The 25476-nt window shown below is 42.8% G+C and overlaps 1 protein-coding gene and 2 long non-coding RNA genes across 4 annotated transcripts in view; 1 reads left to right on the top strand and 2 right to left on the bottom strand.

Annotated features, from left to right (window-relative positions):
- The window catches only part of LOC116094788, a 2817-nt gene extending 911 nt beyond the window's left edge, over nucleotides 1-1906 (bottom strand). The window contains exons 1-2 of one of the 2 annotated variants that reach the window (XR_004120314.1): nucleotides 1860-1892; nucleotides 1116-1396 (exon numbers count right to left, since the gene is read on the bottom strand). This is a non-coding gene — a long non-coding RNA (uncharacterized LOC116094788). Of the gene's footprint in view, nucleotides 1-1115; nucleotides 1397-1859 lie in introns of those variants that run through there. The other variant, XR_004120313.1, reaches the window with a different exon arrangement.
- Nucleotides 1907-3078: 1172 nt separating this feature from the next.
- On the bottom strand, nucleotides 3079-22192 carry LOC116095080. The gene is made up of 3 exons (XR_004120431.1): nucleotides 22132-22192; nucleotides 19337-19396; nucleotides 3079-3243 (listed from the first exon to the last, which is right to left on the bottom strand). It is a non-coding gene; the product is annotated as an uncharacterized LOC116095080 (long non-coding RNA).
- Nucleotides 22120-25476, top strand: part of Ccdc39 (coiled-coil domain containing 39) — a 35603-nt gene continuing 32246 nt past the window's right edge. Inside the window, exon 1 of the mRNA XM_031376598.1 lies at nucleotides 22120-22418. Coding sequence (XP_031232458.1) covers nucleotides 22329-22418 — 90 coding nt within the window. The 5' untranslated portion in view covers nucleotides 22120-22328. The remainder of the gene's footprint in view (nucleotides 22419-25476) is intronic.

The raw sequence follows: 25476 nt of genomic DNA, 5'->3' as shown, positions 1-25476 counted from the left end.
GACAGGTCCTACCAGCAATGTGTACAAGTGACAGGTCCTACCAGCAATGTGTACAAGTGACAGGTCCTGCCGCTCTCCTCCCTTTCACACTGCCTCACAGATGCCATTCCTTTCCCTAACACAAGATGCCTTCCTTTTTTGGTTTTTCGAGACAGGGTTTCTCTGTATAGCCCTGGCTGTCCTGGAACTCACTCTGTAGACCAGGCTGGCCTCAGACTCAGAAATCCGCCTGCCTCTGCCTCCCAAGTGCTGGGATTAAAGGCGTGCGCCACCACCGACATGCCTTCCTTTTTAACAGCATACTTTTATTAGTTCTAAGAATACAATTGTATCTTGATCTTGGCTACTGCTAGCTATACCCTCTAGCTCCTCCCAGACCCACTCACCCCTCCCTATCCTTTCCTTCATGCCCTTTTCCTTCCTTCTTTCCTCCCTTCTTCCTTCTTACCTTCCTTCCTTCTTTCTCCTCCTTCCCCTTCCTTCCCCTCTCTTTCTCCTTCCCTTTCCTCCTTCTTTCTCTCTCTCCTATCTCTCTCTCCCTTTCTCTTTCTTTCTTTCTTCCTTCCTTTCTTTCTTTCTTTCTTTCTTTCTTTCTTTCTTTCTTTCTTTCTTCTTTCTTTCTTTCTTCCTTCCTTCCTTCCTTCCTTCCTTCCTTCCTTCCTTCTTTCCTTCCTTTCTTCCTTCCTTCCTTCCTTTGAGACATTCTTGCAATTAATGTCTTGGTCTTCTGGCTCTTACAATCTTTCTGTGTCTTCCAATATGTCCCCTTAGCCTTATGTGCAGGAGTTGAGTTTTAATGTGTATCCATTGGGTCTGAGCCCCCCCCCCCCCCGTGATCTCTGCATTTGACCAGTTGTGGCTTTCTGTAATGATTTCTGTCTGCTGCAAAAAGAAAGCATTTTTGTTGAGGGGCGAGAGCTGTATGATCAGATGTAAACATGAGTGCTGAGGATGCAGTTAGGAATTGTACTGGCTTAGGAAAGTGGCAGTAGTAGGTTCCCCTCCATTCTAAGGCTTAATCAGCCACTGGTAGTTGGTGAATTTTAAAATGCATGGATTCCCTCCTGGTGGTTGGACTTTAAGTCCAATTAAGTGGCTGTTGATTACCTTCAGGATATAAGTACCACTAGTTTATTGTTCTGAATATCTTTCTGTGGCATGGCAGCCATTACAGTTTGCAGGCATTACAGCTGGAGGGAATGGGCTATTACTGGAGGGAGTGGGATTTTCTCCTTTGGTAGCTTGCATAGGGTCTGCGGTTGCTGTCAATGCTAATCCTCAGGGTGGAGTGGGAGGGGGAAGCTCCAGGTCAGATTCAGTCTGATTCTTCCAGGTCCTGTGTCTGAAGTGAGTACTGTCTTCAGTAACAGGGTCTTGCCTTCTCTTCTGAAAGGCGCTGAAGGAAACAGCAGTAATGTATGTTGTTTTGGGGGATTCTTGGTCTCCCCCGACTCAAACAGAGGAGGTTTCTCAATCCTGGCATATGGGGTTTTATCAAATAATATACAGTGTTAGAGAATGTTATCACCCCAAATGGTATAAATTCAGTTAAACTGTATTGGGTATGTACATAAACACACACACACACACACACACACACATTTAAGTAAGAATAAATTAATGTAATGTCCTATGTCTTTAGTGTTATTTACCCCTCCATCCTCATCCTCTCTGTTGACTGTCTCTTTCCCCTACCTAAGTCTCTTTCATCCATTTCCCCCATTTTCCCCTTCATAGCAACCCCTACCCTACCTCTTCTTGATTTTGCTAGTGTCTTAGTCAAGGTTTTACTTCTGTGAACAGACACTATGACCAAAGCAACTCTTATAAGGACAGCATTTTAATTGGGGCTGGCTTACAAGTTCAGAGGTTCAGTCCATTATCACCAAGGCAGCATCCAGGCAGACATGGTGCAGGAGGAGCTGAGTTCTACATCTTCATCTGAAGGCTGCTAGCAGAATACTGGCTTCTAGGAACCTAGGATGAGGGTCTTAAAGCCCATACACACAGTGATACAACTCCTCCAACAGGGCCACACCTTTTAATAGTGCCACTCCCTGGGCTGAACATGTACAAACCATAACAGCTAGAATTCTTTCTCTTTCTTGAAACATCCATCTTCACCATGTCACAGAGGAGGTGGCTATCTCATCTTCACAGGCATGATGGAAGTTAGGTTTCTTCTGTCTGGAGCCCTTATTCCTTCGGGAATGTTGAAACCATATTTGCTCAACACATTTGGTGCCCCGACTCTAGTCACATAACCGAAGTCTGACACGCCTTCATGCTCATGGCCACTGTGAATTGTCTAAAGATGAACAAGAGCCAACTGGAGCCACTCCTTGATGGAAAGTAGACAAGAGGCTCCTTCCTTTTGTGCAACTATATTGGAAGCTGAAAGCTATTCATGGCCATGTTCTCCAACATACATGGAAATCCCACATATGGTAAAGCCACATCTAAAGAGATCAGAGCAATGGGAGAAGATGAGGCAGAGCACTAGAAGGCCTGGGCATTCCAGACCCTGTTCTAACAATAAAGCAAACATTCTGAGTTTGCTTTGCTTCCATTGAATTACTCAGAATTGTGCCTATCACTTCAAAGCACAGTCCAGGTCCAGCTTAAATATTTTTTCCTGTAAGAGGCCTTTTGGGACTGTGTCCATGTAGAAGTCTGATTATGCAGTTGCTGTCTGCATTTTAGAAGGCATATACAAGTGTTTACCCATTCACGAGTGTCTTTGATTCAGCAACACCAGCCAAGTGTGACCCCGCATCTAGCTGTGCTGCATGTGGGACTTGACTCCTGCTCCTCTTTCTATGGGGCCTTGTAAATGTAAGAGTTTTGAAAAATGTTTATTGAATTGAATTGCCAAAGGTCACTAAAGGAAGATATTTTTTTCCTCATTGTATTCCTGTATTTCTTTCTCTATGCTGTACTGATAATTGATTCATAAATGATCTAAAACACTTAACTGAAAGAAAACATTATTTCTGAGGGGAAAAAAGCCATGGAGAACATGAGCTATGTTTGAAGTGGAAAAGCTCACATTTTAAAATAATGAACCCAAGCCATGTCTATCTTACCTCTAAATAGCAGGTACAAATTGGTTTATTTGCATTTTCTTGGTTAATTACACATTTTGGAATGATCTTTCCATGTGGAAGTCATTGATAACAGGATCTAATTCCAGAGACCAAAGTGCCATTGAATTGAAGTATTTTCAGGGGTTGGAGTCAAAGCCTGGGAATTAGAAATCATGGGTCTTAATTACATCCTGGTCCTAGAGTGGTTGTTGTTGTTGTTATATATATATACCTATTTCAGAAAGCACAGAAACTCAAACATTCAAGTGTGTTTAAATGGAAGATGAAACCATTTGCATCCTTTAATTCAGTGAAATATTATCCAGAAATATACATATCTAAAACCCTCAGATGATGTTCATTAATGCCCTTAAATTGAGGGACGATTTTAGCATTATGGACCAAGAAGTGAATGGGTAATGCCTTTATGAACCACTCTTACTGTAGCAATTTCTGTCTGCTCTGTGGCTTCTGCTCCAGTTACATGTGAAGTCTACTTGTCTACAAAGATGGTATTGAGATAGGAAGGGAAGGAAGTAGACTTGAGCTACCCACTGGGCTAAGCTCTTCATTTACCTTTTTCTTTCTCCCTTCCTCTCTCCCTTTCTTTCTTCCTTTCTCTCTCTCTCTCTCTCTCTCTCTCTCTCTCTCTCTCTCTTTCTTTTTTTAGTGTGTGTGTGTGTGTGTACATGCTAATGTGTGCAGATGCATATTTGTTCAGGTGTGTGTCTGTGTCATTGCAGAAGCTACAGTTCCTTAGGAGCCACACACCTTACTGTTTTCAACACTAGGACTTGGGCTCCCGGTGAGGCTGGGCCAACTCTCTCGAGAGCCCTGGATTTTGGCTGTTTTCACTTATTAGCATTGAGATTGTAAGTGTGTGCTACTACTATGCTTGGCATTTTACATGGCTTCTGGGGATCAAACTCAAGACCCACTGACTGAGCTAATTCTCCAGCTAGATTTATTTACTTTTAACCCTTAAAAAAGTTGTACAAGCTTGGGAATACATTCTACACATGATGACATTGAGGTTTGGATACTGTAGGCAGTTTTTCAGGGTCACACAATCAGAAACTCAATGTATTGATAGGACCTTGTGTAGTCTGTGTACCAGTCTGTATAACTAATTATGATGTCATTTACTTATGATCTTTAGTAAAAATAAGGTGCCTACTGCGAGTGTCTTATCACCGAAGGTCTGTGCTGCTCCTTTAGCGATAGACTTGTCAACTGTCAAGGGGACTTTAGATTTTAAGGTGTGTCTCACTTTTTCAGAGTGACTCATAAGCTGACATATCTTTCCCTTGAGTTTGTCCCTTGATGGGAGCCTAGGAATGTCCATCTGAAATGAGTCTAGGCATCAGATTCCCTGGGGAAGCTTATTGATAAAATCTGAATTTAGGTCCATTCGTAGAGCGTCTGTGTGTGGTTACCACCTTCCTGCTGGCATGAGACAGCCAGGGTTTACAGATTTCCCTAAGTGAAGACAAAACTCCGTCCTGTAGATGTGGGAAACTCTTTGATACTTGGGTTTCGAAACTAATTTCAGAATTGATTGGCTCTCCATAAAATGCACAGGGCATAGTGTTTACCATCTGGAGCAGATTGGAGCTAAAACAGTTAACAGAGGCAAAGAGACAGCAGTCAGCAGATACGGGAGCCCACTAAAGAGGAGTCCTTGGGCAACAAACCAAGACCCTCACCATGAAGGAGGCTGCACCCCATCTAATGCCAGACAAGATGGGATAATGCTGGTGTGTCTTACTTGGGTAGTTCCTAATGTGCCCCTACAAGGAAGGCAGGACTTTGGAACTGGTCTCACTGTCATCTGATGCTCCCTGAATGCTCCCAACAGCACCCGCTTCCATTGGGTGAGAATCATGTTACTTGTTGGAACACTTGAGGCTGAAGCAACATGGAGCATGGCTATGGGAGAATTCCAGGAAAGGGCAGTGATGATAAACTAATGGGGGGAGTGTTGGGGAGGGGATCCTGGAGGCTTATACAAGCCAACTCTTTTTACCTCATGTCAGCAAAGTCTGGTGAAAAGCCAGTACACACTGGAGTATAACAACTTTATTGACAAGAGACAGCAATAGTTTCCAAAAGTGGGTATTCTTTGGAGCTCAAAGGAACAGGCTTTGAAGGAGGTGAATGCCTTTCTCTTAACATCACTTATTAAAAAGAGGTATGTGCAGATAAGTGTCTGTGCACTAATTGTATGTCCTCATGCGCAGATTTGATGGAGTAGCTTTTGGAGACAGCTATAGAGCACTAAGGAATGAAACCTATACACGTCATCTCTATTGAAGCAAATCAGATGGCCCACAATACACTCTGTGTGTCATGTGAGCATCATCTATTAGGAAGAACACAGATCCAGTCAAATTCTCACACTCAGGTCAAGTTTTATATAGTGCTAAGGATGGAGCCCTGCAGAGGATCTGGGGCAGTTCTTAGCACTCACGTGACCCACAATCTATAACTCTAGTAGGGGGATCTGACACCCTCTTTGGACCTCCATGGGCACCAGGCATACAGGTAGTGCATTGATAGTCATATAGGCAAACATTCATACAAATAAAACATTTTAAAAGAATCTAAAACATTAAAAAGGAAAAATAACAAATACACCTAAAAGGATCAGCAGTTCTTCCCCCAGAGACCAATGCTTGCTTTTTGTTTCTAGAGTCTTCTAGTTTACTTATCACTCATATATAAATATTTTAAAAATAGATATGCCATACATTTTAATTTACTATCTTTTATTACCAGTATGTGGATATATGGTATTAATGTAGCCTAAAATGTTCTTGATAACTCCTACACAAAGGTAGTATTGCTCATTTATAGAGAACCTTGGAGACTTCCCAGCCTGCTACCTACTGGCAACATTTTCCACAGTTTTGACTCTGTAAACAGAGATAGGAATGTCTTCTATATGTCCTTACACTTTCTCAAGAATTAACTCCTAAAATGCAGGCTAGTGGACAGTCTAGCAAAAAGGACTAGAGTTTGCAACTAAGTTGAGCTTCAACTTTATAACACTGTGAGATGTGGGAGCTACTGAGCTCCCATGTGCCTCAATTTCCCTTTCCATGAAACAGAGACATTAGTACCAACCTCAGGGTTGCACCACAGCCTTTGTTTTTAAATATCTCAGGGGAGGTTAGAACACAGAATATCTGATGTAGGTGTTTGTAAGTGAAAAAATAAATCTTGGAGCAAAGATAGTCACTTTTAATATTTTTATTTTAAATTTATTTAATTTTATGTATATGGGTGTTTTTCCTGCATGTATTTCTATGTACCACATGTGTGTAGTGCTTGACATAGCCAGACAAGGGCAAAAGATCCCCTGGAGCTGATGTTATAAATGGTGCTAGCACTCAAACTCAAGTCCTTTGGAAGTACGGCCAGTGCTCTTATCCTCTGAGCCATCTTGTCAGCCTTAACAGTTACATTTAAATGTCCTAATACCCATATTCTTCCCTAAGTGGCACAGTTAGAGTTATGATTAGTGTATGGAAGGCCAGCCATCCCTCTTCCTAAGCCTGGCCATGTATTATGTTTTCTTGGTGTGCTGGTTTTTATAGGATGTGTCCCATATTCTCAGGCATCTGAATACTTGGTCCGCAGCTGATGATGCTGTTTGGGGAGGATTAGAGGGCATGGTATTTCTGGAGGAAGTGTGTCACTGGGGGTGGGCTTTAAGGTTTCAAATACCATGCAGTTTCCTGTGTCCTCTCCTTTTGCTGTCTGTGGTTAGAGAAGTGAGCTTTCAGCTGCTGCCATACTTCCCTGTGGGACGGTGATAGATTACTGTCCCTCTGTGCTGTACTGTGAGCGGGCCACCTGCCGTGGCCTGGCTGAGGCCTACGGCTTGAGTGGCGGGTTAGTAAAAAAGGAGGCAATGTATAAATGAGATATTTTACTGTAGGAAGGAGAAAATAGGCCAGTCAAGTAGAGAGAAGGAAAAGAGAGGAAGGAGAGGAGAAGAGAAGGAGAGAGAGAAAGGAAAGGAAGAAAGCAAGAGAGCAAGAAGGCAAGAGAAGAGAACAAAGAGCAAGAGAGAGAGGAAGAAAAGAAGCAAGAGAGAGACAAAGAGTAAGAGAGCGAGGAGGGGGCAAACCGCCCCTTATATTGTATGGGGGTGAGGCATGCCTGGCTGTGGTCAATGACTGAGGTAGGGTCCAGCTAGAATGCCGGGAGCTTGGGGCATTGCCTGCCTGATAGAGCACACATCTCCTTCGAGGGGCAGCTGTAAGGGGTTGTGACTGAAACAGGAACCAGAGACTCAGGAGTTATAGCTGAGCTCCTTCTGCCCCCTGCAAGCAGAAAACTGCCCACTGAGGCTCCAGGGCTCAAGGCCAACTACTCGACTGAGCCTAAGTTGCCTGAACGGCCTAAGCTGCCTGAACAGACCACTGCCCCTCACCTCTGGACCATCATTCCAAAAATAAGCCCTTCTGTAAGCTGCCTTGGTCATGGCGTTTTATCAAGCCGATAGGAAAGTAAATAAAATACTTGGTGGCATAATTTAAAAATGTTAAACTCCTGCTCTATTTTGTGTAAAATGAGATTATGATAATTATCTACCCCATATAAAAGTCATGAGGCTGAGATGAGATGGCACAGACAGAGGCAGCCACATGATATTTAGAGGGAGAGAGATCAAAACAGGTTGCTGGTCTTTGTTCTGAGTCCTTTCATTAGAAACAAAAGGAGGCTCAGAGGGCAAGGCCTGCATCCTTGAAGCACCAAGGTCAAATGACACGGGGATACCCAATGGGTGAAAAGAAGTACCTGGTTCTAAGTTATTCATTTGTTGGGGCTGGTCAATCAGTATGGACAGTTTAGGAAGAAATATTCCAGCATGTGCCAATATTGACGTGCACATCAGGAATCAAGAGTGCTCGTGAAACTTGTTATCAAGGTCCCAGGAGGGTAGGGGGACGATGTTTTGAAAGAAAGAAGGGAGAACACAAAATAATACAAGGGAAAAGTAAAGCAGTGGATACTTGAAGGGAAAGTACCATGTACAGGACCATTGTGCTGTACGTGGTACTTTCCCTTCAAGTTGGTACCATGTGCAGAAGAGATGGATGCTCAAGTCAGGAAACAAGATGTGTTTTCATCTTGTGAAAACCCAGAGAACAAATGACCCTGACCAGGAACATGGTTCCAGGATAACTCCCTCCAGATGCTTAAGTACTTGAGCTGGGTGTGGAAGGAATCACTCCTCACACAACCTGCCTTCTCTGAGGACTTCAGGACTCAGTCCCTCCTCAAAGACGGCCTGAAGTTATATAGAACATTTGAGGGAGTCAGAGCCAGTGACGACAAGATACTGACAGAGTGTGTCTAGGTCTGGCTTTAGTCATCCTGAGAAAACTAAGGCAGAGCAAAGAGTATTATTATTATTATTATTATTATTATTATTATTATTATTATTATTATTATTTTATTTTATTTTTTTAACTGAGAATGGAATGGCCAGGAGACAGCTCCCAGCTGCTATGTGAAACACTGGAGATTTTATGAAGAACATTATTTGTAGCGTGCATTGTAAGACACCACAGATGATTACTCACTCAAGAAACTCACTCAAGCCCTTCCCATGTGTTTGAGAGAGGACTTTTGGGGTGGAGGGTGTTCAAATTATCTTAGTAGGTCTTCACTAGAGACAAGAATACACTGGGCAACTCTCAGGGTTCTGTTCTTCCTATGATTTGATGATTTTTTTTTTAAAAATTGATCTTACGAAGATCACTCTGACTTCTTTTCTATTGCTGCTACCCAAGGAATAGCTGTTGCCTTGACAACAAGGGACAATCCTAGGGTCCTGATATGCTAAAAGGAAAACAGCCAATTTTCTTGTTCATAAAAGAAAACTGTTGGCTAATCTCACTCTCTCTCCTTCTCTCTTCCTCTCTCACTCCTTTCATCCCTCCCTCTTTCTCCCTTTCTTTTAGTCTTCCTAGTCATGCTACAGTGAACTTCACTGAAAGCATAAACTGGTTGATATCCTCAGAATTTTCACTGAAGCTTGAGAAACTCGTTTACAGAGGAGTTGGGAGTGAGACAATGCTATAAGCATAAGAAGAAATCAGTCTTGGAGAAGGACATGACCTGCATAAGATACTTGGCCTGTGTCAGGGCACAGCCTACAGAACCTATTCCAAGAGGCACAGACTGGACCAGGAGACTAGCAGTTTCCTTCAGGTATAATTCTCCCAAGGAAAAGATTGTATTAGGCTGAAGAGAACTGCTGAAAGCAAAACACTCTCTGCCAGTGTTCCTAGTCCTAAATGCCAGACATCACAGGACAACACACACTATCACTTCCTATCCCTGATCTTTCTGTTTCCTTGCTGAAGCCTGGAGACATCACTGATGACATGTGTGAATGCTTCCAGATGCCTGTTGGTGGTAACATAACTCTGATGACCAGAAGGCATATGAGCATCTAAGATGTGAGGCAAAAACACTCTTGCAAAGTCATCCTTGGGAGGTCATAAGCGCTGTGCTATTCAGCATGCATTTGGCTGGAAGATTTGGGACTGGACACTGGAGACTTTCCGTAGTGTGGGAAGACTATTCTCTTGCTTTGCCCTACTTCCACACATGCACAGAATAGGTCCCACCTTTTCCTTCCCTGAGCTCAAATCGTTATCATGTGATCTCTTTCTCATTCTCCCCAATGTAAAACTACTCAATTTTCCTGCATGTAAGGGGGAAAAAGGTGTGATCTGGTTCCTTTCAACCTTCCCTGTCTTATCATGAGCCTCTCTCATGCAAATGCATCCCTGTGCCTAGCAGCATTGGATTATTTTGTTAACCCCTCTTGATCCCCTTTCCACTTTAGGGACTTTTAGTAGAAACCTAGGTTTCGGGCAAGAGCTTTTCTTCCTAGGTTGCTCCTTGGCCCTCATTCCTTTCCCCATCAAGATCTGTCCTGCTTGGTGAGCACACTGTATGTGCTTAACAAAGTTTCTAGAAGCAGTTCAAGTCCACCTATACAACAACAGTACCGTATTTCCCATTGGCTCAGAGGAACTCAGGGCTCCTCACCTTCTCTAGCACAGTGACTTGGCTTGGGCCAGGTTTGTCACCAGCACATCCAGGAATGAGACAAAACACAGATTTCTGGATCCCAGCTGCAAAACATCTCAGGAAGACTCAGGTGAGGCCCAAGAGCTGGCAGCACTTCACAGGCTTGTATGGCAAGTGCTGCCTTGTTTGTAGGAATGGTTCTTCTGAGGCAGTCTGCCACTGCAGCTAGGGTGGGCTGCACTGCAGCTAGGGTGGGCTGCACTACTGCTAGGGTGAGCTGTGGAGGCTGCCTATAGTTATGAGGTTCAGTACAGTCAAGATCTCCTTACATAGTTAGAGAAAGGACCAATGGAGCTGAGGGGTTTGCAGCCCCTTAGGATGAACAACTACGAACTAACTAGTACCCTCAGAGCTCCCAGGGTCTCAACCACCAACCAAGGACTGCACATGGAGGGGTCTGATTGTTCTGGCAGCATGTATATAGTAGAGGATTGCAATTTGATCATCAATAGGAGGAGAAGAGCTCAGCCCTGTGAAAGTTCTGTGCCCCAGTGTAGGGGAATGCCAGGGCCAATAAGTGGGAGAGGGTGGGGTGGCAGGTATGGGGAGGGGGGAGGCAACAGGGGTTTGTTTTTGTTGTTTTTGTTTGTTTCTTTGTTTTTTTGTAGGGGAAACTAGGAATGGAGAAATTTACATGTAAATAAAGAAAATATCTTAAAAAAAAGATCTCCTTACATAGGTCTAGTGCCTGGGTGAAAATGTTCCTGGGTTGTGGAGGCAGCTTCTAGTCTGTTTTGTTCACAGATGTGTGTCACTGACGACAGACAATGTACCTAACATACTGTTGGTGATCAAGGGCCTTCATCACAAGGAGTGAATGAATGTCTACAGTGCTGAGAGGCCATAACTAGATAAGCTAGTTCCTCCCTCATCTGAACTCTTAGCCATGGAGTAGAGGACCCAGAGGATAGGAGTTTAATAAGTATGCTGATGCTTGTGAAGCATTCATAGGACAGAGCAGCCTGGCAGGACTTGAGCTGGCTGAACACATGCACCAAGGCTAACGTGAAAGAGAGCTTGAACAGAAGAAAACAAATTGAGCTGGGCTGGAATAAAAAAGCTGGAGAGAATGAAAGATGAGACTGGGATCAGGTGGCACCCAGTTCATAAGTGTCAAACCAAGCTTAGAGGCCATGGGGAGCAGGCAACGTGTTCAGGTGTAAGGATTAAAGAAACCATCATGGCTGAGATATGGAGATGGTGTCAGAGGTCTTCTATGGAAGGCTTGAGACTGGCCAGGGGCCACTCCCATGGTCAGTTCTCTAGTTGATGGCCTTGGAGCAGTATGCTGACTACTTTATGTCAACTTGACATAAGCTGGAGTCTCTGGGAAAGAGGGAGCCTCAATTGAGAAAATGCCTCAATAAGATCAGGATGTAGGCAAGCCAATAGGGTATATTCTTATCTAGTGACTGATGTGGGAGGACCCAGACCATTGTAGGTGGGGCCACCTCTGGTGGTTCTGTGTTAAAGCATGCTGAACAAGCAATGGGGAGCAAGCCAGTAAGCAGTATGCCTCCATGGCCTCTGCTATAGCTCCTGCCTCCAGGTGCCCGCCCTGCTAGAGTTTCTGTTCTGACTTCCTTTGTTGAACAGTGATAAGCAAGTGTAAGCCAAATAAACTCTTTCCTTCTCAAGTTGCTTTGATGATCATGATGTTTCATCAAAGCACTAGAAAGTCCAGTTAAAACAAGAAGGAAGGTTGTGTTAATGTTGAAGAACCTCAAAAAGTGAGGATAGCTAGGTCTGGGTTCATGCCTCTCATCCTTAGGCAGCAAGTTCCAGGCCAGAGCTACATAGTGAAACCCTGCCTCTGAGACAAGAGAGAGAGAGGGGGAGAGAGAGAGGGGGGGAAGAGAGAGAGAGGGAGGGAGGCTGATTTTAACACAGGTCAGGTAATATTCTCTCTGTGACTCTCTGTCTGTCTGTCTGCATCACCTAACTCCTCACTTGTGCAAGCCTGTCATAGCTTGTTCACTCGCTGGTTAAAAAAACAAAACCAAAACCAAAAACCTTAAATGAAGAGATGGGTAAAGAGGAACACAGAAGACATGCAGTCACAGGAAATGTTGCTTCCAAGTTGCTGTGTCTGTATTACAACACAATCCACAAAGGAGTAAAGTCTACTGAACGAACTCATTTCATTAGGCCTCTGGTGAGCAGAGTGAATATCTGTTAAGCCTCCGGTGAGCAGACTGAATGTCTGCCTCATGGCTGGCACTCATCACTAGCTTCTGCCTCATGGCTGGCACTCACCACTAGCTTCTGCTTGCTTTCTCTTTTGATATACTGAAAAGGAGTAAAAGAATTTTCAAAGAGCTCACTTTATGAAATCATATCACAGAGAAGCAAATCAAAATAGTATACAGTAGTCCAATGCAGTAAGGAAATAAACAGTAGGCAACCACCTTATTCTTGACTTACAATAGGATGATATTCTCACAACCTCTTGACAAGGTTGAATCATTGCATGCTACAAACCCTCCAGATAACAGAAGGCAACATGGATAACTTCTGGTTCAAATTATATGTTTCATTTCTTAGTCCTGTTTAGAGTCCATAAGTAACATTAATTAATTAGTTTTGGGTTGTAGGCGATAAGGCTTATCTGTGATTTCTATGTCTGCACACTGCCCTTACTTTTCTTTGAGAATTCATAATGAATATTTTTAGATATGGTTAGCTTAACCACTGGTTCATGTTTATAAAATTTACATGGTCACAAAGTTGAAATATATGTAATCTCTGCAAAAGATTTATCTATAAGTTGATTTACATGTTGCGATATTAAGCTTATTAACATGATTGCCATGACTGTGGCTGCTGCATGGCAACATCAGCTGTGACATTTGGGAAAGTTACAGGGACTGAACTATGCTTCCTGCACTCAGGTATTTGTAATGTGGAGTCAAAGAGAAGATGGCAGCAGGCTGCCAGGTTGCTATTTGGTCTACAGTTATTTGGGAGTGGGACTTTTCAAGTTCACCTCCAATGTTACATCCAGATGTGTTGGGCTAGATGTTGGGAATAATGGTCTTCATTGTACTAGCAGACTTTCATGAAACTCTGGGGTGAACGACAACAAGAACAAGATGAAAGGGGAAAAGGCATCCGTGGTGCTTTACATATACAGATATGTAGCACCATCTGCTGGATTCCGGCAAACGAGTGAGGCCAGCAGAATACACGTTTCCACCAGCAGTGAACTGCTGAGCAGTACGGCCTCACAGAGGACTGGCTTCCTCACGGTTTCAGACTCTAGTCTATGAATGTTGGGGATACTTTGATATAACAACCCTTCTGTCCATGACTTTAGGAAAAAGTCAGAGGAAATTGTTAGCTATTGTTTATAATCATACATCTACACAGCTGATTATACAAACACACACAGATACACATGCAAACACATACATACACACATGCATGCATACATATATACATGCATAGATATAAGTATACACACATGCACACATGTGCATACATATAGACACACATGTACACATACACACATATACTCATACACATACATATATATGTATATGTATACATATATATACATAGATTCATGCACATACACAAATATACACAAAAGTTTCTAGACACATATACTGACAGACATTCATATACACACACACATACACATATCTGTATGCTGAGCCTGGCATGGCCTTGGTGAAGGTGGAATGATGTGGTTTCTGTTCCTGGGTTCAGGGCCAGCAGACATGGGCCTCCAGGAGTGACAATGGCTGTTGTGGGCATACAGTTTGTTTGTGTAATAATGTACAGATTTTCATGTCCCTCCTTCAAGGAATGTCCTCCCTGCTAATGTTAATTATTCCATGATAATCAGAGACAGTATGAGTCTGGAAGCTGAGGTGTGACTAATTTCTCAGCAAAATGGTAAATACTGGGACCTTCAGGAGAGCCCTTAAGGCTGTGGAAAAGAACTAAAAAGTCTTGAGTCCAAAAATATATAATTTCTCAACTATGCAAAAATAATGATGCAATATGAATTATATGAGGGACTTCACAAATCTAAAGGAACAAAAGCAGAGGTGCTGCTGTGAGCCAACTTGTCAGAAAGATACTAAGGAAGGAGATGAAGAGATTTAGGGAGTGATGATTGAAGGATATCCCACCCAGCTGTTTTTTGTTTATGCTTACAAGAGCAAGTAGATTTCTGAGTTCAGGGTTAGCCCCAGGCATGGTAGAAATTTTAGGGCGGGGTCCCACCCAGCTAGCTTATTGTCTGTGGTTAATTGAGGTAGGCAGATCTTTTAATTCTTTTGTAATTTTTTTTTAAGTGCTTGCTGTCTTCTAAGAATCAAAGAGATGTGGTAATGGGTTTCTGATTCACGGGAAACTCAAAAAGGAACTGGCGTAAAGACTGAATTGATATCTAAATTAATAACTGGGCTTTTGATCTGCAAGAGATGAGCTATCCAGAGAAATTTTAGAATTAAAAAAAAAAAAAGCTGTCTAGAGTAGAACAGAATACAGAAAGCAGTCTGAAAAGCTGTCTTAAGCAGAGAGCTGTCTGGAGATCTCCAGAGAAAGCAGAACATAGAGAGGGCATATCCAGAAAGCAGAACATAGAAAGGGCATATCCAGAAAGCTGTCCTGAGCAGGACATAGGCCTTCAACTTGGACCCACTATTTGACTTTAAGTTGTTTGTTTTCACCACTTCCATACACTCCTTCTCTCAGAACCTCTCTCCAAGCTGAGGCTAGTCCTTGTCATGGGTACATACACACATACCCAATACACACACTTATTCATGCATACCTACCTACATACATTCACATGTACACACACCACTGTGATACATCCACACACAGCTCACTGTGACTTCATTTTATCATTAAACACAAACATACACAGGCTGCACTCAGTTACTTAGTACTTCTGCAAAACAGTGGCTAACCCTGGGAAAATAAGTCCTGTAACTATGTAGTTCAAAAAAGATATTAGGAAGTCTGTAATTAGAGCCTGGATGTAGCTGGCTGATAGAGCAGTTATCTTCCATGTGCAGAGCCCTGGGTTTGGTCTTCTGTACTGAAAAAAATCAAAAATACAAAAACAAAAACAAAAACAAAAAACCAAGCCAGTCAGTAGAGAAGTCTTTTTATTGTTTTTCTTCATCAAAAAATGTTTTCTTTTGATAGAACTATAGACAATTTTTTATGAGAAAAGTACATATTTAGGTCAATCCATTTACTAGTTCAGCAAGTATTAAGATATTAACAGGTACCTGAAACAGTGACTGGAACATTGGGACAGTTCCAATGCCATCAGAAATCCTGCAGCTTCTTTATATTGAGGTTAATGCTCTGTGATAAAAACTTGGAACCCACATTAATGTGCCCAGGAAAACATGCATGCAGCCTGTGAAGGACACATTTCACAGAATGCTAATCACGGGACAAGAGCCAGTAAACACAAGGGACACAGCAGTCACTGGCTTTATGACAGTCTCCCACTGGCATGCATTTTACCTTTCATCCTGTGACAGGCTGCACTGCCTCAGGGCACTGGGCACACACGAGCTAATGTGTAATTCTATACACACCTTATACTCAGACAATCTTAGAGTGTTTCTCTAATTCAGCTCTGGACAGATTCTCAGTTTACTCAGGTACAACTATATGAAGATTTATATAAAAGAAGATCTCAATAAATGGAGAGATGTACATTTCTGTGTGGTGAGAAAACTTAATAAGCTCTTAAGTTATCCTCCACATCCAACGTAATTTCAGTGAAAGTCCTTGGGACACACCCATTTAAAGACAATGTCTCAGTCAGTGTTCTATGGCTGTGAAGAGACACCATGACCAAGGAAACTCTTATAAAAGAACTCATTTAACTGGGGGCTGGCTTACAGTTTCAGGGATCTGATCCCTTATCATCATGGTCAGAGCATGGTGGCACACATGCTGCTAGAGCACAGACTGAGGGGGAGAAAGAGGAAAACTCTGGGCTGGGTGTGGGCTTTTAAAAACTTCAAAGACCACTCCCAATGACTCATTTCCTCCAGAAGGCCTCACCCGATCCCCTAATCCTATCAAAGAGTTCCACTTTCTGATGACTAAGTGTTCAAATACCTGAGCCTATGGAGGCTGTCCTTACTCAAACCACCACAGATAATTGAGGCCCTGTCCAAGATATTCCAGTGGTTTAGGAAGACAGCTGCTAAGCCTGATGACCTGAGTTCCATCCCTAGGAACCACCTTGTGGGAGGAAAGAATCAACTTCTCAAAGTTGTCTTTGACCTCTGTCGATGACATACATACATACCACGCATGCATGCATACATACACACAAGGGTGTGGTGGTGAACACCTTTAATCCCAATAGAGGTAGATCTCCATGAGCTGGAGACCAGTCTAGTCTACATAACAAGTTCCAGGGCAGCTAAAGATCATAATAGAGAGATCTTGACTCAACAAACAATCAAACAAAGAAACATTTTGTTTTGTTCTAATCATTTGCACACTGGCAAGTCAGTACAGAGAGTAAGGGGACTTGCTGTGCAAACTTTATGACTTGAGTGTGATTCCTAGATCCCACAGTGAAAAGAGACCTGACTCCTGAAAGTTGTTCTCTGCCCTCCACATGCATGCCACATCATATATGCAGTTAATAACTCACATACACACACATTACACAATATATGCATCTTACAATTATACATATGTCAAGAATAGCACATAATTTATTCTGAGAACATTAATGGAAGGGCCACAGATTTTGTCACAACTTTTCTTCCCAGGGCACAAAACAACACATAAAGGTAAAACAATGCCCATGAACTGACATGGCACACTTAAATGAACTGACAGTTCTCTGACAAAGCTGGTTAGTTGGGCCAACTGTCACCACAGACATCGAAATGAAAAAACTAAAGCAGAGAGAAATGGTCAATAAGACAGGAAGGAGTGTGTTTCCTCCCCTTCTGGCTGGCTTCCCAAACATGTTACCACAGACAGGTCTGGGCCAGCTGTGTCCAGGTTTTTGGTCTCTTATTCAAAGGGTTGACATCAAGGTACAGAGTTTCAGCATGGTGACTTCAAAGCAAGGTGACAGTTCAGGTTAGATACACTGTCAAGACTGACATTGGGCCACATGGATGAGGGTACTCAGGGACTGATTACTGTTTTTGGCGATTTTATGGGGTTCAAGAGAAAGTCAGGGTCTAGGGGCATAGTTGGGGTGTTTGACTGACAGGCTCAGTGTTCATGCTCCTTCCCATGATGCATAATTTTAGTCCAGTTATGCATAGCTGTAGACAGTAGATCAGAGATTCTCCCTAAAAACCTCACCTCAGGGATACAGTTTACCTTATTGTACGTGCACTCCAAACCAGTTTATGCCAAACCAGCCCTCCTATCCTCATACCTGGATGTATTAGAAATCTGTCAGAATGGAAACCATCTAAGTTTGATGGCTATTAAGGATAGGACTTATTCTCAGATAAGAGTGTAAACACAGCTCAATGTAGATGGACATCCTGACTTCTAACAGGTGGCTATGTGCATTGTTCAGGAAAGAGCATGTGAACATAGCACATACAAATGAGGGTTCTGGCCTTGTCAGAACAGGGGTGCATAGTGTCCAAGACAAGTGGAGTCCGGTTGCTAAGCTACTCCCTATGCTCGCCTTACTCACTGGGTCCTGGCCACTCTTATTCCTCTTTCTTTTACTTCCTTGCTATAAAGAAGGGAATAGCCACTTCCACCAGGCAGTCTCAGTGATGTACTGCCTTCCACAGGCCCCAATGTAACAAGACTAATCAAATGTGGGATGGAATTTCTTACTATTACTCTAAATAACCTTTCCTTCTTCTTAAGTTGATCATCTCAGGTACTTTGTAATTGTTATTGAAAACTGGATAACTTTGACCAAGGTCAACATGGTCATACATGGTCCTTTACATAGAGGGAGAGACTTTAAATAAGCGAAAGATGACACAAGGCACTTTCTGATTCTAGAACAGCAGGGGCTGATCAAATGTGATGGACATATTTTGAAGATAAAGCTGGCAAATTTAGTAATGGGTTGAATCTGTGGGATAATATATTCTAAGGTAATGATCCTCATTCATAAATGAGCTCACTCATTCAACTTACAGCCAATTACCCAGGCCCCTCCACTTGCCAGGTCTTATTGTAAGCAACCTCCTTCTCCCTGAGGCATGATGTACTATGGCCACAGGCAGCAGCAACCTTGGACCTATTTCTTCATGAGCTGCCCTTAGGGATGTTAGAGTTTTCCAAGGGATGGTCATGATCTTGATAGTATGCTGTTCCCGGTATGGAGTCTAGACAAATTCAGGGTGTTTTTGTGAAGCCCCAGGCATAATCAGTGTTCATGTTGGCTAGGTTACCATGCCCACCCTTACCAAGATGCAAAATAAAGTAGATGGAGATGATGCCCTGCACTGTGCCAGGCTCAAGTCCCTGGCTGCCACATCTCAAAAAATTTCATCTCAAAAAAAGTACAGACTTAACAAAGTGAATGAAGATGTACTGGAAGGCAGGGTGTCTGGGAAACAGGCCTCCCAGTTGGCTGTGAGGTCAACTCCAGAGACTTCCTGACCATTGTCTCCCTAATCGTGCTCACCACCAAAGCAAACACATTATCCAGAAGAAATAAGCGCAGTTCAAACAAGTTAATTAAGGGTTAAAAGTCATAGCACTGGACAGGCAGAGTATGCACAGAGTATGTACATTCCATCACTTGGAGGCTGAGACAGGATCACTGTGAGTTCAAGCCATAGTGAGTTTCCATGTTAAATAACAATAAAAAGAAATAGCACTATGGGTGAATAGGATCAAAATACATTGTATAGAATTCTTAAAAATTAATAAAAGGAAGAAACTATAAAACTAAATTTGGCAAGGTTAGATAAGTTAGAATTTACTATGGCATGATCTATCATGAAAGGCAACTTTCTGGTGGGGTAGTAGAGGATTATCTAACATGTGAGAAGACTTGGGTATGTCTCCTGCTCTGAAAACTTTTCAAAATCCAGTGTTCTTTTCCCTATACCATTTATCTGTAGAAACCATGTGTACAGGCACATGCATTCACAATTTATAACACGATATAAACAAGACTAAAAAATACTAACCTTATACATAGTATGATTCTGGTAAGTTGTTGTTTGATTTCCTGGTCTGTCCTTGTAAAGCTGGTAAAATGAACAAAACATTTTGTTAACTTTTGTTTCCAGATCCCAACATGGGACTGGCAGAAAGCTGATGAATACTAGAACAGGAGGAAATGGCCAAGACTGTATAGCAAAGACTAGAGTGGGTCAGGCTGTGACACTGGGCTCTCCACTGCACCAAAGACTCATAGAAATACTTACAGGCCTCGCAAGAGTTCAACAGAAGAAAGGCCTGCACAGTCAGTAAGGTATACATCACTGGGTCACACTGTCTGTTACTGATAACTGTCAATAGTATTTAAATATAACAAATATTTGCATAAACACCACCTACCCAGATAGACCCATGTAGGCTCTATTATAGATAAAAAAAGAAAAAAGAAATCAACTGTTCTTTCTAAAGAAGAAAAGAACCAAATGACCTCCCAGCATTTCAGATATAAAGTATCAGGCTGGGTTGTATTTGAAGGCCTCTTTCAGCTCTGGTATGCTGTGAAACCTGACTCTTCAAGAATCTAACTGAGAAAACTCCAGAGATGTGTTTTCACTTATGACAGGAGAAAAGAAAACTCAGTTAACAAGGCCTAAGAGACAATGGTTGACAAGGGCCCAGAAGCAAGTCCCTGTAGTGACAGCTTGGCAAGTGTGCAGACTCAGGAGCAGGCGCCTGCCTGTAGATCTCATCCCAGGGGGTAGCAAGGAGATTCAGCAGAGGAGCTTGCCTAACACTCCTTGCTCCTTTTAAGTCATGCTAATCACCACGAGGCTTCTTTTAGGGACAATTATTGGAGAAACAGAAGAGCAACCCATTCTGTGCTCTTTACCTCAGCTAAAGACTGGATGAGCTTCACAGGTTTGTTTATTGTGTCCTGCATAAACCTGCACGCAGGTTTTTTTATTGTGTCCCAGTCTGTGATAGGAGAGATTTAGGAAGTTGGAGAATTTCTGGTGTATACTTTCTCTACACTAGCTTAGGACCATTGGTCTTTAAGTTGCCACCTCTGCAGAACTAGAGGCTTGGAGGGCTAATTGTGTGAGGTGTCCTAGAGCAGCCTTTAGCCATGCCTCCTTTGGGGGGAACAGGGTATACATTATAACAGTTGGCCCACAGAACTACCCATTGATACCCAGAGCCATCTCCTTCTTGTCCCTGACTCTTGGTGAGGATAATTAAGATGCTACAATTACCGACTTTAGCCCCTGCCTCCAGAAGTCCAATAGGGGACGCATTTAGAAAGTCCACAGGGCAATGGCAAGAGCCAGCTGCTGGAGCTGTACTGCTGTGCTGGTTGGGTGCTTGACCTGCTGCAATTGGACTTGGGTTGAAACTGGCAAAGATTCATAGCAACCAGAAAGAATTTAAGAAGTGAATTAACTTTTCAAATACCAGTGCATACTGTTCTCCTTGGCTTACTTTCACAGCAGCAGGTGGATTACACACAACTCAGCAAATGGCACTGGGAAAGCAGTTGAGGTATTATGTTTGTCAGCTTGCCTTTGGGTGGGTGGCAGGAAGGTGTGTGCTTCCATCCAGGCTTCTCAGGCATCTCATTGTGGATGTCCTTCCATTCTTATGTTAAAGCTGACTGACTTGATCAGAACTTAGGTGGTGTAGAGTTGCAAACCCAGAGCCAAATTATCCTGGGCTATCTTTAGTCTCCTTAATAGCCATTCATTGTCCATTTTACCGGGTAATGCTTTTTGGACTGTATTAACTTAGCAGAACACTAGAGTTCACCAACTCCAAAGCTGAAAATGCCATGAGATAGTATCTGAAACCTATAGATAGTACGACTTCCCAACTATGCTACTGTTGGGAAGAAGCGAAGGAAACTTAATCCAAGCACTACTACTTCATTTTCAGACTCCATTTAAGGTCCCAGATCTTAGGAGAGCCAGGGGCTTCCCTATAGCTGAACAGCCTCTGTTGTAAACGGTTGTCTGGGTCCAGACATCTCAGGGATAACTGCTCCATCTTGCTGGCAGGGTTAAACAAGTTCATAGGCAGCTGATCGGCGCCTTTGTCCCCTTATCACTCTGAGCTCCGGAACTAAAGTCTGGGAGAATGAATTAAGGACCTTAAAGCCAGGTGCCCTAGATAGGCTCAGTTTCCAACAGGTACTCCCTTGTTTAACCCATACTGTCAAAATACAATTGGATAATACTGCAGTTCCCATCAGCTCCCCACTTTGAATTGTGTTACCATCCTGTAATAATGTATAATCTCCCTACCCGGACACGGTTCATATCCCAAACTGGCTGCCTCCCTGAACACTCAGAAAATAAAGTCTTAATTTTATTTTAAAGTCTTTAAAGTGAATTTTCTCGGCTTCCATCCCAAACCCAACAATCCTTGGTGATGCTTTTTTCATCAATGCACTGGAAAATGTCTTGATGTATGGCTTCCTTTTCTTCTGCAATTACAAAAACGTACTGAAACATCTTTCCATGTGTGAACACGCTATTTGGGGTAGCCTGGATCTGTGTTCCCAGATCACGGTCCCTCGTATATGGCTTAAGAATAAATTCTAAGTTCTTTTTGGGTATTATAGTATCCCGCAGTCTAGTGGTCGTCTATCCTGGTATCCTGTAGTTCACCATCCTGGCACCCCGGAACCCTATGTCTTCCATCCTCCGAACTTTGTGGTCCTCTGGGGCACCCGAGCTCCCAGATTTACACGTTTTGGAAGTCCTGGGAGTGTATCTATCCGTGCAAAGAGAGTTGTGCCTCACAGTCAAAGGCAAGCAAATCCTACCGGCTGAAAAAAGGACATGAAAATTCTCAAAGGAAGTTCCGCCTTCCAGCCTTGAGTGCTTCCTGTTTGGTAACTAAGGACGCCTGGCTGTTGCTAGGGACGCGGAATACTGTCCGGTAGGCTCTGCAAGACTCCGGCTGCGAGCTCCAAGGAACGGTTTGCGGGGCTTGGCTGTGCTCCCTTCGAGTCCGTACAACATGAGCAGTGACTTTCTGTCAGAGCTGCACTGGGAAGATGGGTTCGCCATTCCCGTGGCCAATGAGGAGAACAAGGTCCTAGAGGATCAGGTGAGGAGGACCGGGTGGGATTTAGGGGACAGACGGATATGAGGGGTGCAGCCGAGGAATGGTAAAAGGGCTGGTTGAACGCCGCCAGGACAGCCAATGAGGACCAGTGGGAGGATGGGTGACCAGGTAAAGACTAGGTAGGGACTGTGAGTAGAGGATTCAGGGCCAGGTGGGTATCCAGTGGGAATCTGGAGGGCCAGGGAAGACCAAGTCCCACGTACAGGTGCCGCTCTGCCCAGCTCTTTTGCGCCTCTTGTTCCTCGACTTCATCTCTTAGCTCTGACACAGGTCCTTCCCACTTTCTCTGCTGCTCCTATCAGTTACTACACATTTGAAAGTTTTATCGAAGCAACAATTTCTATTCGGGGTCATACATTCCAAATCTCACTCTTCAAGCTGTTTCAGGTGCCAGCTACCAGGCCTCTTCCATCCAATTAAGGATCGCAGATGCTTTGTTGGTGTTTGCCTAGTAACCGCCATTTACCACATGTGCACCCACAAGACACATTCTCAGGAGCATTTGTGTTTCTGTGATGTGTAAAGTGGCTTGAGTTGGTTTCAAGGGAAACATTTCAGTGAAGTTTATAGAATTTCAATATAGAGTTTCAAGGTGCTACAAGACGGTGAAATGTTTCACATTGTTAGGACAAACCTGCATCAACATACAGTTTAAGCCTCGTTTTTTTGTTTTGTTTTGTTTTGTTTTGTTTTGTTTTAAAACTGCAACCAGCTCCACAAAGTTTATGCATGTTTAGCAGCCAGCCCAAAATCTCACGAATTGGTGTTAGGGTGTATGGAAGAGGCCCCAAGAACCGAGGATTTGTGTAAATTGACGAAGTAGAAGAGAATATTTTCTGCCCTCTGAATAGTGAGCATGAAAACCCTGTGGTTGACTCTGCTGAGAAGGCTGGAACATTCAGAATGCTCTGCTCTGCTCTCCTCTCTGGTTAGGATCGGGCATTTCCCCTCAAGGACCGTCAATATTAGGACAGGTAAAAGATCACTGCTGGTGCCCGAGTCATAGCTGCCAGTTGAAGGTTTAGAGCCAGTCCACCAACCTGATGTGTGTTTTGTCAAACTAGAGATGAATGGGTGGGAGACATCGTATAATTAATATATTATGCGATTGTATAAGAGGTATTTGGGAGAGCGATCCTGCTCACTCTATTGTTAATATTTGAACTTAAGGTTCTTGTCCTATAGTTTTTAAGCTCCCCCTTCCATTGCATTACTCTTCTTTCTTTTTGGGAAAGGGGTATGTATTTGTGATATGTGGTGGTGAATGTGACAGAATAGTGTACAATGTGTACACATGTGTGCAGAGGCCAGAGACCAAGCTTAAGTGTCATTCCCCAGGCTCCTTCTACCTTACTTTTTTAGGCAGGGTCTCTAAGTGGGATCTGGGGCTAAGATTAGGCTAAGATGGCAGACTAGTGAGTCTAAGAAATCCTCCCATGTTTCCTTAATGCTGGGGTTACAAGAACATGTCACATGGCTGGCTTTTTATGTGTATGCTTGCAGAGCAAAGTAATTCCTCCCTCCCTTCCCCCCTCCCTCTCTTCCTTCCTTCCTTCCTTCGCTTCTTCCTCCTCCTCCCCACTTCTTCTTTTTGTCAACACAGCTAGAATCATCTGAGAGGAGGGAACTTTGACTGAGAAAATACCTCCACAGGCTTGGTCTATAGTCAGTCAAGCCTTGGAGGCATTTTCTTGAGTAATGGTTCATTCAGGAGGGCCACACCCACTGTGGGTAGTATCATGCATAGACAGGTGGCCCTGGGTTGTATAAGAAAGTGGGCTAAGCAACCTATGAAGAGCAAGCCAGTAAATAGCATTCCTCCATGGCCTGTGCTTCAGTTCCTGTCTCCAAGTTACTTTCCCAGCTTGAGTCCTGTTCCAAGTTCATCAGTGATGAACTGTTATCTGGAAGTGTAAGATGAAACAGACTTACTTTGGGTCATGGTGTTTGTCATAGTGATAGGAACCTAAGGTAGTAAGGCAGTCTACAGATTAGCAATGTAATAGAATTTCCCTTTTGCCCTACAGGGAGGTAACCCTGCTATATGAGAAGTTGATGCTACATGAATTGTAGTACTAATTTCCCGCAAATAATCTCTAGATGGCAACATTATTTACATTTAAAAGATCAATAGAGTTTTAAGAAGTTCCTGTGGAAATTAAAAAACAATCAAGACTGTACCGGATATTTGTGTTCTTCCAAAACTTTAATTTTATGTCCTAATTTCTAGTGTATGGTGTTTAGAAGATAGGATCTTTGGAGGGATGTTTATACTAGTTGCTTCTCTGTTGCTGTAATAAAACACCATGATCAAGAAAACTTATTAATGAAGGCATTTAATTAGGTTTAGAGGGTTAGCAGTTTTGTAAGGGTCACAGTCAATGGCAGCAGAAATAGCTGAAATCTCAAAATGTAAGCAGGAGGCAGAGAGCATACTAGAAATGGCATGAGTCTTTGAAACCTCAAGCCCACTCCCAGTGACACACCTCCTCCAAAGCCACACCTCCCAATCCTTCCTAAACAGTTCTACTAACTAGGGACCGAGTATTCAAACAGGAGTCTATGGGGCCATTCTCATGCAAACCACCCCAAAGATGGAGCTCTTATAAATTAATCAGTGCCCTTATAAAAAGAGAAAAGAGGGATAATTTCTCTTACATTTAGATATAGTAAGAAGACATTTGTTTGCAAAGTAAGAAGGGGTTTACTAAGAATTTAACAATTGTTAGCCTGCCTAATTATGACAGATATATTTCTGTTGTTTAAGGCATCAAGTCTCTGGTATTTTTGCTATTTGTATCTCAAACTGACTACGATACAAAGTAAATGAAAATTTAGTTTGCTTTTTTTTAAAAAAAAAACTTTTATTGCATTATGATGAGAAAAGTTACATGATTTCAATTTATCTGAATTTGTTAACATTTAAAAACATATTTCATATAATTGAATCACATTCTTGTTTCCCTTTTGTGCCACTGCTCCTCCCAGAGACCCCCCTTCAATACCTACAATATCTTTTTTGTCATATTCCTTAAAATTT

The sequence above is a fragment of the Mastomys coucha genome, unplaced genomic scaffold, assembly GCF_008632895.1.
Source record: "Mastomys coucha isolate ucsf_1 unplaced genomic scaffold, UCSF_Mcou_1 pScaffold17, whole genome shotgun sequence".
NCBI classification, from domain to species: domain Eukaryota; kingdom Metazoa; phylum Chordata; class Mammalia; order Rodentia; family Muridae; genus Mastomys; species Mastomys coucha.
This window is presented reverse-complemented; position numbering and strand designations above follow the sequence as displayed.